The sequence below is a fragment of the Oncorhynchus nerka genome, unplaced genomic scaffold (genome assembly GCF_034236695.1).
Source record: "Oncorhynchus nerka isolate Pitt River unplaced genomic scaffold, Oner_Uvic_2.0 unplaced_scaffold_2185, whole genome shotgun sequence".
In the NCBI taxonomy this organism is placed as follows: domain Eukaryota; kingdom Metazoa; phylum Chordata; class Actinopteri; order Salmoniformes; family Salmonidae; genus Oncorhynchus; species Oncorhynchus nerka.
In genome coordinates this window covers 30,731-44,105 of record NW_027039109.1, presented here as the reverse complement: position 1 = coordinate 44,105, position 13,375 = coordinate 30,731, and the positions used below count along the sequence as shown (strand labels likewise).

General features: G+C 46.3%; 1 protein-coding gene across 1 annotated transcript in view; it reads right to left on the bottom strand.

The window, feature by feature from the left end:
* Positions 1-241: 241 nt before the first annotated feature.
* Positions 242-13,375, bottom strand: part of LOC115124219 (sperm-associated antigen 1-like) — a gene marked incomplete at its 3' end in the record, with an annotated part of 28,171 nt that continues 15,037 nt past the window's right edge. Inside the window, exons 4-5 of the mRNA XM_065014732.1 lie at positions 4,823-4,929; positions 242-359 (exon numbers count right to left, since the gene is read on the bottom strand). Of these exons, the coding sequence (XP_064870804.1) occupies positions 242-359; positions 4,823-4,929 (225 nt within the window). The remainder of the gene's footprint in view (positions 360-4,822; positions 4,930-13,375) is intronic.

Genomic DNA, 13,375 nt, shown 5'->3' with positions numbered 1-13,375 from the left:
AACTCTACTCATTGGCTTAGACTTGCATTTGCATGTTTCTGTTGCTATAGAAACATGAGGAAATTGGGGTGGAGTTGTTTTCTCATTTGCATGTTTCTGTTGTTATAGAAACATGAGAAAATTGGGGTGGAGTTGTTTTTCTGACTGTTGATCTCCAGGACTGGGCTGGAGGTCAGTCACTTCTAACGGAGAGGTATAATGGTTGAATCTCACTAAGTAGGTGAAGGGATCAGTCACTCACCTCTCTGCTCTTCCCGTATCTCATCCTCCTCCACTTCCTGAATCAGGATCTTCTTGCTTTTACGTTCCGTCTCCGGTTGACACTGGATTAGTTTCTTATCCACCTCAACCAGAAGTTTCTGTGGGCCAGGATGTGTGATGGAAAAGCAGAAAAGAAGACTGAAATAGTTCATCCCATTGTTCCATTAGATTCAAAACACAGTCAAACAACATGTTATGCAGATGAAGACAGGTTGATACAACAGGAGGACCAGTCGATTCAGGACTTCCTGGACGTAACGTTCCTTTGAAATGTGACACGACTGAAGACAAGTCAACTCCATATCCTTCATTCCAGGCCTGACGGTCACTACGGTAACGTCTGACGGTCACTACGGTAACATCTGATGGTCACTACGGTAACGTCTGACGGTCACTACGGTACGTCTGACGGTCACTACGGTAACGTCTGACGGTCACTACGGTACGTCTGACGGTCACTACGGTAACGTCTGACGGTCACTACGGTAACGTCTGACGGTCACTACGGTACCGTCTGATGGTCACTATGGTACAGTCTGATGGTCACTACGGTACAGTCTGATGGTCACTATGGTACAGTCTGATGGTCACTACGGTACAGTCTGATGGTCACTACGGTACCGTCTGTTGAATAAACAGGAGTACCGACGGTCACTACGGTAACGTCTGTTGAATAAACAGGAGTCCTGACGGTCACTACGGTAACGTCTGTTGAATAAACAGGAGTCCTGACAGTCACTACGGTAACGTCTGTTGAATAAACAGGAGTCCTGATGGTCACTACGGTACAGTCTGATGGTCACTACGGTAACGTCTGTTGAAAAAACAGGAGTCCTGACGGTCACTACGATAACGTCTGACGGTCACTACGGTAACGTCTGACGGTCACTGCGGTAACGTCTGATGGTCACTACGGTACAGTCTGACGGTCACTACGGTAACATCTGATGGTCACTACGGTACAGTCTGATGGTCACTACGGTAACGTCTGACGGTCACTACGGTACCGTCTGACGGTCGCTATGGTACCGTCTGACGGTCACTACGGTACGTCTGACGGTCACTACGGTACGTCTGACGGTCACTACGGTAACGTCTGACGGTCACTACGGTACCGTCTGATGGTCACTATGGTACAGTCTGATGGTCACTACGGTACAGTCTGATGGTCACTATGGTACAGTCTGATGGTCACTACGGGTACCGTCTGTTGAATAAACAGGAGTCCTGACGGTCACTACGGTAACATCTGTTGAATAAACAGGAGTCCTGACGGTCACTACGGTAACGTCTGTTGAATAAACAGGAGTCCTGATGGTCACTACGGTACAGTCTGATGGTCACTACGGTACAGTCTGATGGTCACTACGGTAACGTCTGTTGAATAAACAGGAGTCCTGATGGTCACTACGGTAACGTCTGTTGAATAAACAGGAGTCCTGATGGTCACTACGGTACAGTCTGATGGTCACTACGGTAACGTCTGTTGAATAAACAGGAGTCCTGATGGTCACTACGGTAACGTCTGATGGTCACTACGGTAACGTCTGTTGAATAAACAGGAGTCCTGATGGTCACTACGGTACAGTCTGATGGTCACTACGGTAACGTCTGTTGAAAAAACAGGAGTCCTGACGGTCACTACGATAACGTCTGACGGTCACTACGATAACGTCTGACGGTCACTACGGTAACGTCTGATGGTCACTACGGTACAGTCTGACGGTCACTACGGTAACATCTGATGGTCACTACGGTACAGTCTGATGGTCACTACGGTAACGTCTGACGGTCACTACGGTAACATCTGATGGTCACTACGGTAACGGCTGATGGTCACTACGGTAACGCCTGATGGTCACTACGGTAACATCTGACGGTCACTACGGTAACGTCTGATGGTCACTACGGTAACGCCTGATGGTCACTACGGTAACGCCTGATGGTCACTATGGTACAGTCTGATGGTCACTACGGTACAGTCTGATGGTCACTACGGTACCGTCTGTTGAATAAACAGGAGTCCTGATGGTCACTACGGTAACGTCTGTTGAATAAACAGGAGTCCTGACGGTCACTACGGTAACATCTGTTGAATAAACAGGAGTCCTGACGGTCACTACGGTAACGTCTGTTGAATAAACAGGAGTCCAGACGGTCACTACGGTAACATCTGTTGAATAAACAGGAGTCCTGACGGTCACTACGGTAACGTCTGTTGAATAAACAGGAGTCCTGATGGTCACTACGGTACAGTCTGATGGTCACTACGGTAACGTCTGTTGAATAAACAGGAGTCCTGATGGTCACTACGGTACCGTCTGATGGTCACTACGGTACCGTCTGATGGTCACTACGGTAACGTCTGTTGAAAAACAGGAGTCCTGACGGTCACTACGATAACGTCTGACGGTCACTACGGTAACGTCTGATGGTCACTACGGTACAGTCTGACGGTCACTACGGTAACATCTGATGGTCACTACGGTACAGTCTGATGGTCACTACGGTAACGTCTGACGGTCACTACGGTAACATCTGATGGTCAGTACGGTAACGTCTGACGGTCACTACGGTAACGTCTGACGGTCACTACGGTAACGGCTGATGGTCACTACGGTAACGTCTGATGGTCACTACGGTAACGGCTGATGGTCACTACGGTAACGTCTGATGGTCACTACGATAACGTCTGACGGTCACTACGGTACAGTCTGATGGTCACTACGGTACCGTCTGTTGAATAAACAGGAGTCCTGATGGTCACTACGGTAACGTCTGTTGAATAAACAGGAGTCCTGACGGTCACTACGGTAACATCTGTTGAATAAACAGGAGTCCTGACGGTCACTACGGTAACATCTGTTGAATAAACAGGAGTCCTGACGGTCACTACGGTAACATCTGTTGAATAAACAGGAGTCCTGACGGTCACTACGGTAACGTCTGTTGAATAAACAGGAGTCCTGACGGTCACTACGGTAACATCTGTTGAATAAACAGGAGTCCTGACGGTCACTACGGTAACGTCTGTTGAATAAACAGGAGTCCTGATGGTCACTACGGTACAGTCTGATGGTCACTACGGTAACGTCTGTTGAATAAACAGGAGTCCTGATGGTCACTACGGTACCGTCTGATGGTCACTACGGTACCGTCTGATGGTCACTACGGTAACGTCTGTTGAAAAAACAGGAGTCCTGACGGTCACTACGATAACGTCTGACGGTCACTACGGTAACGTCTGATGGTCACTACGGTAACGTCTGATGGTCACTACGGTACAGTCTGACGGTCACTACGGTAACATCTGATGGTCACTACGGTACAGTCTGACGGTCACTACGGTAATGTCTGACGGTCACTACGGTAACGTCTGACGGTCACTACGGTAACGTCTGACGGTCACTACGGTAACGTCTGATGGTCACTACGGTAACGTCTGACGGTCACTACGGTAACGTCTGATGGTCACTATGGTACAGTCTGATGGTCACTACGGTACAGTCTGATGGTCACTACGGTACCGTCTGTTGAATAAACATGAGTCCTGACGGTCACTACGGTAACATCTGTTGAATAAACAGGAGTCCTGACGGTCACTACGGTAACATCTGTTGAATAAACAGGAGTCCTGACGGTCACTACGGTAACGTCTGTTGAATAAACAGGAGTCCTGACGGTCACTACGGTAACGTCTGTTGAATAAACAGGAGTCCTGATGGTCACTACGGTACAGTCTGATGGTCACTACGGTACAGTCTGATGGTCACTACGGTAACGTCTGTTGAATAAACAGGAGTCCTGATGGTCAATTCGGTACCGTCTGATGGTCACTACGGTACCGTCTGATGGTCACTACGGTAACGTCTTTTGAATAAACAGGAGTCCTGATGGTCACTACGGTAACGCCTGATGGTCACTACGGTACCGTCTGATGGTCACTACGGTACCGTCTGATGGTCACTACGGTAACGTCTGTTGAATAAACAGGAGTCCTGATGGTCACTACGGTAACGTCTGTTGAATAAACAGGAGTCCTAACGGTCACTACGGTAACGTCTGTTGAATAAACAGGAGTCCTGACAGTCACTACGGTAACGCCTGTTGAATAAACAGGAGTCCTGACGGTCACTACGGTAACGTCTGTTGAATAAACAGGAGTCCTGACGGTCACTACGGTAACGTCTGTTGAATAAACAGGATACCTGACGGTCACTACGGTACAGTCTGATGGTCACTACGGTACCGTCTGACGGTCACTACGGTAACGTCTGTTGAATAAACAGGATACCTGACGGTCACTACGGTACAGTCTGATGGTCACTACGGTACCGTCTGATGGTCACTACGGTAACGTCTGATGGTCACTACGGTCTGTTGAATAAACAGGAGTCCTGATGGTGCCATTCATTTTGTGGAGGGAACAGAATGGTTAAAGTAACTCCAACACACCGTGTGTGTGTGTGTGGTCTGGTGTGGGTGTGTGTGTGTGTGTGTGTGTGTGTGTGGTGTGTGTGTGTGTGTGTGTGTGGTGTGTGTGTGTGTGTGAGACACTAACAGTAGCAGTGATGTTCTGTGGTTCGGTCTGCAGGACGTTCCTCAGGTCTTCAGCCGCCCTCTGATAGTTCCCCTGTTGTTTCAGCACTGTGGCCCTGCGGAGGAGAGCTTTAAAACACAGTCAGTCAGGGACATGAGCTTTATAACGCTGTCAGTCAGGGACATGAGCTTTAAAACACTGTCAGTCAGGGACATGAGCTTTAAAACACAACACTGTCAGTCAGGGACATGAGCTTTAAAACACTGTCAGTCAGGGACATGAGCTTTAAAACACAACACTGTCAGTCAGGGACATGAGCTTTAAAACACAACGCTATCAGTCAGGGACATGAGCTTTAAAACACAACGCTGTCAGTCAGGGACATGAGCTTTAAAACAAAGTCAGTCAGGGACATGAGCTTTAAAACACAACACTGTCAGTCAGGGACATGAGCTTTAAAACACAACGCTGTCAGTCAGGGACATGAGCTTTAAAACACAACGCTGTCAGTCAGGGACATGAGCTTTAAAACACAACGCTGTCAGTCAGGGACATGAGCTTTAAAACACTGTCAGTCAGGGACATGAGCTTTAAAACGCAACACTGTCAGTCAGGGACATGAGCTTTATAACACAACGCTGTCAGTCAGGGACATGAGCTTTAAAACACAACGCTGTCAGTCAGGGACATGAGCTTTATAACACAACGCTGTCAGTCAGGGACATGAGCTTTAAAACACTGTCAGTCAGGGACATGAGCTTTATAACACAACGCTGTCAGTCAGGGACATGAGCTTTAAAACACAACGCTGTCAGTCAGGGACATGAGCTTTAAAACACAACACTGTCAGTCAGGGACATGAGCTTTAAAACACAGTCAGTCAGGGACATGAGCTTTAAAACACAACGCTGTCAGTCAGGGACATGAGCTTTAAAACAAAGTCAGTCAGGGACATGAGCTTTAAAACACAACACTGTCAGTCAGGGACATGAGCTTTAAAACACAACGCTGTCAGTCAGGGACATGAGCTTTAAAACACAACGCTGTCAGTCAGGGACATGAGCTTTAAAACACAACGCTGTCAGTCAGGGACATGAGCTTTATAACACAACGCTGTCAGTCAGGGACATGAGCTTTAAAACACTGTCAGTCAGGGACATGAGCTTTAAAACGCAACACTGTCAGTCAGGGACATGAGCTTTATAACACAACGCTGTCAGTCAGGGACATGAGCTTTAAAACACAACGCTGTCAGTCAGGGACATGAGCTTTATAACACAACGCTGTCAGTCAGGGACATGAGCTTTAAAACACTGTCAGTCAGGGACATGAGCTTTATAACACAACGCTGTCAGTCAGGGACATGAGCTTTAAAACACAACGCTGTCAGTCAGGGACATGAGCTTTAAAACACAACACTGTCAGTCAGGGACATGAGCTTTAAAACACAGTCAGTCAGGGACATGAGCTTTAAAACACAACGCTGTCAGTCAGGGACATGAGCTTTAAAACACAGTCAGTCAGGGACATGAGCTTTAAAACACAACGCTGTCAGTCAGGGACATGAGCTTTAAAACACAACGCTATCAGTCAGGGACATGAGCTTTAAAACACAACACTGTCAGTCAGGGACATGAGCTTTAAAACACAACACTGTCAGTCAGGGACATGAGCTTTCGGAGCCATCATCGACTCAGTGGGTTTTGTCCAACATGTCTCTGGACCCACTCACTGTCACAGTCATACGCTGGACCTAGTTTTGTCCCATGGAATAAATGTTGTGGATCTTAATGTTTTTCCTCATAATCCTGGACTATCGGACCACCATTTTATTACGTTTGCAATTGCAACAAATAATCTGCTCAGACCCCAACCAAGGAACATCAAAAGTCGTGCTATAAATTCACAGACAACACAAAGATTCCTTGATGCCCTTCCAGACTCCCTCTGCCTACCCAAGGACGCCAGAGGACAAAAATCCGTTAACCACCTAACTGAGTATCTCAATTTAACCTTGCGCAATACCCTAGATGCAGTTGCACCCCTAAAAACTAAAAAAATTTCTCATAAGAAACTAGCTCCCTGGTACACAGAAAATACCCGAGCTCTGAAGCAAGCTTCCAGAAAATTGGAACGGAAATGGCGCCACACCAAACTGGAAGTCTTCCGACTAGCTTGGAAGGACGGTACCGTGCAGTACCGAAGAGCCCTTACTGCTGCTCGATCATCCTATTTTTCTAACTTAATTGAGGAAAATAAGAACAATCCGAAATTCCTTTTTGATACTGTCGCAAAGCTAACTAAAAAGCAGCATTCCCCAAGAGAGGATGACTTTCACTTTAGCAGTGATAAATTCATGAACTTCTTTGAGGAAAAGATTATGATTATTAGAAAGCAAATTACGGACTCCTCTTTAAACCTGCGTATTCCTCCAAACCTCAGTTGTCCTGAGTCTGCACAACTCTGCCAGGACCTAGGATCAAGAGAGACGCTCAAGTCTTTTAGTACTATATCTCTTGACACAATGATGAAAATAATCATGGCCTCTAAACCTTCAAGCTGCATACTGGACCCTATTCCAACTAAACTACTGAAAGAGCTGCTTCCTGTGCTTGGCCCTCCTATGTTGAACATAATAAACGGCTCTCTATCCACTGGATGTGTACCAAACTCACTAAAAGTGGCAGTAATAAAGCCTCTCTTGAAAAAGCCAAACCTTGACCCAGAAAATATAAAAACTATCGGCCTATTTCGAATCTTCCATTCCTCGCAAAAATTTTAGAGAAGGCTGTTGCGCAGCAACTCACTGCCTTCCTGAAGACAAACAATGTATACGAAATGCTTCAGTCTGGTTTTAGACCCCATCATAGCACTGAGACGGCACTTGTGAAGGTGGTAAATGACATTTTAATGGCAACGGACCGAGGCTCTGCATCTGTCCTCGTGCTCCTAGACCTTAGTGCTGCTTTTGATACCATCGATCACCACATTCTTTTGGAGAGATTGGAAACCCAAATTGGTCTACACGGACATGTTCTGGCCTGGTTTAGATCTTATCTGTCGGAAAGATATCAGTTTGTCTCTGTGAATGGTTTGTCCTCTGACAAATCAACTGTAAATTTCGGTGTTCCTCAAGGTTCTGTTTTAGGACCACTATTGTTTTCACTATATATTTTACCTCTTGGGGATGTTATTCGAAAACATAATGTAAACTTTCACTGCTATGCGGATGACACACAGCTGTACATTTCAATGAAACATGGTGAAGCCCCAAAATTGCCCTCGCTAGAAGCATGTGTTTCAGACATAAGGAAGTGGATGGCTGCAAACTTTCTACTATTAAACTCGGACAAAACAGAGATGCTTGTTCTAGGTCCCAAGAAACAAAGAGATCTTCTGTTGAATCTGACAATTAATCTTAATGGTTGTACAGTCGTCTCAAATAAAACTGTGAAGGACCTCGGCGTTACTCTGACCCTGATCTCTCTTTTGAAGAACATATCAAGACCATTTCGAGGACAGCTTTTTTCCATCTACGTAACATTGCAAAAATCAGAAACTTTCTGTCCAAAAATGATGCAGAAAAATTAATCCATGCTTTTGTCACTTCTAGGTTAGACTACTGCAATGCTCTATTTTCCGGCTACCCGGATAAAGCACTAAATAAACTTCAGTTAGTGCTGAATACGGCTGCTAGAATCCTGACTAGAACCAAAAAATTTGATCATATTACTCCAGTGCTAGCCTCTCTACACTGGCTTCCTGTCAAAGCAAGGGCTGATTTCAAGGTTTTACTGCTAACCTACAAAGCATTACATGGGCTTGCTCCTACCTATCTCTCTGATTTGGTCCTGCCGTACATACCTACACGTACGCTACGGTCACAAGACGCAGGCCTCCTAATTGTCCCTAGAATTTCTAAGCAAACAGCTGGAGGCAGGGCTTTCTCCTATAGAGCTCCATTTTTATGGAACGGTCTGCCTACCCATGTCAGAGACGCAAACTCGGTCTCAACCTTTAAGTCTTTACTGAAGACTCATCTCTTCAGTGGGTCATATGATTGAGTGTAGTCTGGCCCAGGAGTGGGAAGGTGAACGGAAAGGCTCTGGAGCAACGAACCGCCCTTGCTGTCTCTGCCTGGCCGATTCCCCTCTTTCCACTGGGATTCTCTGCCTCTACCCTGTTACGGGGCTGAGTCACTGGCTTACTGGGGCTCTCTCATGCCGTCCCTGGGGGGGTGCGTCACCTGGGTGGGTTGATTCACTGTTGTGGTCGGCCTGTCTGGGTTGGCGCCCCCTTGGGTTGTGCCGTGGCGGAGATCTTTGTGGGCTATACTCGGCCTTGTCTCAGGATGGTAAGTTGGTGGTTGAAGATATCCTCTAGTGGTGTGGGGGCTGTGCTTTGGCAAAGTGGGTGGGGTTATATCCTTCCTGTTTGGCCCTGTCCGGGGTGTCCTCGGATGGGGCCACAGTGTCTCCTGACCCCTCCTGTCTCAGCCTCCAGTATTTATGCTGCATTAGTTTATGTGTCGGGGCTAGGGTCAGTTTGTTATATCTGGAGTACTTCTCCTGTCCTATTCAGTGTCCTGTGTGAATCTAAGTGTGCGTTCTCTAATTCTCTCCTTCTCTCTTTCTTTCTCTCTCTCGGAGGACCTGAGCCCTAGGACCATGCCCCAGGACTACCTGACATGATGACTCCTTGCTGTCCCCAGTCCACCTGGCCATGCTGCTGCTCCAGTTTCAACTGGCCTGGGCCCTAGGACCATGTCCCAGGACTACCTGACATGATGACTCCTTGCTGTCCCCAGTCCACCTGGCCATGCTGCTGCTCCAGTTTCAACTGTTCTGCCTTACTATTATTCAACCATGCTGGTCATTTATGAACATTTGAACATCTTGGCCACGTTCTGTTATAATCTCCACCCGGCACAGCCAGAAGAGGACTGGCCACCCCACATATGCTCTCTCTAATTCTCTCTTTCTTTCTCTCTCTCTCGGAGGACCTGAGCCCTAGGACCGTGCCCCAGGACTACCTGACATGATGACTCCTTGCTGTCCCCAGTCCACCTGACTGTGCTGCTGCTCCAGTTTCAACTGTTCTGCCTTATTATTATTCGACCATGCTGGTCATTTATGAACATTTGAACATCTTGGTCATGTTCTGTTATAATCTCTACCCGGCACAGCCAGAAGAGGACTGGCCACCCCACATAGCCTGGTTCCTCTCTAGGTTTCTTCCTAGGTTTTGGCCTTTCTAGGAGTTTTTCCTAGCCACCGTGCTTTTACACCTGCATTGTTTGCTGTTTGGGGTTTTAGGCTGGGTTTCTGTACAGCACGTTGAGATATCAGCTGATGTACGAAGGGCTATATAAATAAATTTGATTTGATTTGATTTGACTTTATAACACAACGCTGTCAGTCAGGGACATGAGCTTTATAACACAACACTGTCAGTCAGGGACATGAGCTTTAAAACACTGTCAGTCAGGGACATGAGCTTTAAAACACTGTCAGTCAGGGACATGAGCTTTAAAACACAATGCTGTCAGTCAGGGACATGAGCTTTAAAACACAGTCAGTCAGGGACATGAGCTTTAAAACACAACACTGTCAGTCAGGGACATGAGCTTTAAAACACAGTCAGTCAGGGACATGAGCTTTAAAACACAACGCTGTCAGTCAGGGACATGAGCTTTAAAACACAACGCTGTCAGTCAGGGACATGAGCTTTAAAACGCAATGCTGTCAGTCAGGGACATGAGCTTTAAAACACAACGCTGTCAGTCAGGGACATGAGCTTTAAAACACAATGCTGTCAGTCAGGGACATGAGCTTTAAAACACAACGCTGTCAGTCAGGGACATGAGCTTTAAAACACAGTCAGTCAGGGACATGAGCTTTAAAACACAACACTGTCAGTCAGGGACATGAGCTTTAAAACACAGTCAGTCAGGGACATGAGCTTTAAAACACAACGCTGTCAGTCAGGGACATGAGCTTTAAAACACAACGCTATCAGTCAGGGACATGAGCTTTAAAACACAACACTGTCAGTCAGGGACATGAGCTTTAAAACACAGTCAGTCAGGGACATGAGCTTTAAAACACTGTCAGTCAGGGACATGAGCTTTATAACACAACGCTGTCAGTCAGGGACATGAGCTTTAAAACACAATGCTGTCAGTCTGGGACATGAGCTTTAAAACACTGTCAGTCAGGGACATGAGCTTTAAAACACAATGCTGTCAGTCTGGGACATGAGCTTTAAAACACAACACTGTCAGTCAGGGACATGAGCTTTATAACACAACGCTGTCAGTCAGGGACATGAGCTTTAAAACACAACGCTGTCAGTCAGGGACATGAGCTTTAAAACGCTGTCAGTCAGGGACATGAGCTTTAAAACACTGTCAGTCAGGGACATGAGCTTTAAAACACAATGCTGTCAGTCAGGGACATGAGCTTTAAAACACTGTCAGTCAGGGACATGAGCTTTAAAACACAACGCTCTCAGTCAGGGACATGAGCTTTAAAACACAACGCAGTCAGTCAGGGACATGAGCTTTAAAACACAACGCTGTCAGTCAGGGACATGAGCTTTAAAACACAACGCTGTCAGTCAGGGACATGAGCTTTAAAACACAACACTGTCAGTCAGGGACATGAGCTTTAAAACACAGTCAGTCAGGGACATGAGCTTTAAAACACTGTCAGTCAGGGACATGAGCTTTAAAACACTGTCAGTCAGGGACATGAGCTTTAAAACACTGTCAGTCAGGGACATGAGCTTTAAAACACAACACTGTCAGTCAGGGACATGAGCTTTAAAACACAACACTGTCAGTCAGGGACATGAGCTTTAAAACACAACGCTGTCAGTCAGGGACATGAGCTTTAAAACACAGTCAGTCAGGGACATGAGCTTTAAAACACAACACTGTCAGTCAGGGACATGAGCTTTAAAACACAACACTGTCAGTCAGGGACATGAGCTTTATAACACAACGCTGTCAGTCAGGGACATGAGCTTTAAAACACAACACTGTCAGTCAGGGACATGAGCTTTAAAACACAACGCTGTCAGTCAGGGACATGAGCTTTAAAACACAACGCTGTCAGTCAGGGACATGAGCTTTAAAACACTGTCAGTCAGGGACATGAGCTTTAAAACACAACGCTGTCAGTCAGGGACATGAGCTTTAAAACACAACGCTGTCAGTCAGGGACATGAGCTTTAAAACACTGTCAGTCAGGGACATGAGCTTTAAAACACAACGCTGTCAGTCAGGGACATGAGCTTTAAAACACAACGCTGTCAGTCAGGGACATGAGCTTTAAAACACAACACTGTCAGTCAGGGACATGAGCTTTAAAACACTGTCAGTCAGGGACATGAGCTTTAAAACACAACGCTGTCAGTCAGGGACATGAGCTTTAAAACACAACGCTGTCAGTCAGGGACATGAGCTTTAAAACACAACGCTGTCAGTCAGGGACATGAGCTTTAAAACACAACGCTGTCAGTCAGGGACATGAGCTTTAAAACACAACACTGTCAGTCAGGGACATGAGCTTTAAAACACTGTCAGTCAGGGACATGAGCTTTAAAACACAACACTATCAGTCAGGGACATGAGCTTTAAAACACAACGCTGTCAGTCAGGGACATGAGCTTTAAAACACAACACTGTCAGTCAGGGACATGAGCTTTAAAACACAACGCTGTCAGTCAGGGACATGAGCTTTAAAACACAACACTGTCAGTCAGGGACATGAGCTTTAAAACACAGTCAGTCAGGGACATGAGCTTTAAAACACTGTCAGTCAGGGACATGAGCTTTAAAACACAATGCTGTCAGTCAGGGACATGAGCTTTAAAACACAGTCAGTCAGGGACATGAGCTTTAAAACACAACACTGTCAGTCAGGGACATGAGCTTTAAAACACAGTCAGTCAGGGACATGAGCTTTAAAACACAACGCTGTCAGTCAGGGACATGAGCTTTAAAACACAACGCTGTCAGTCAGGGACATGAGCTTTAAAACGCAATGCTGTCAGTCAGGGACATGAGCTTTAAAACACAACGCTGTCAGTCAGGGACATGAGCTTTAAAACACAATGCTGTCAGTCAGGGACATGAGCTTTAAAACACAACGCTGTCAGTCAGGGACATGAGCTTTAAAACACAGTCAGTCAGGGACATGAGCTTTAAAACACAACACTGTCAGTCAGGGACATGAGCTTTAAAACACAGTCAGTCAGGGACATGAGCTTTAAAACACAACGCTGTCAGTCAGGGACATGAGCTTTAAAACACAACGCTATCAGTCAGGGACATGAGCTTTAAAACACAACACTGTCAGTCAGGGACATGAGCTTTAAAACACAGTCAGTCAGGGACATGAGCTTTAAAACACTGTCAGTCAGGGACATGAGCTTTATAACACAACGCTGTCAGTCAGGGACATGAGCTTTAAAACACAATGCTGTCAGTCTGGGACATGAGCTTTAAAACACTGTCAGTCAGGGACATGAGCTTTAAAACACAATGCTGTCAGTCTGGGACATGAGCTT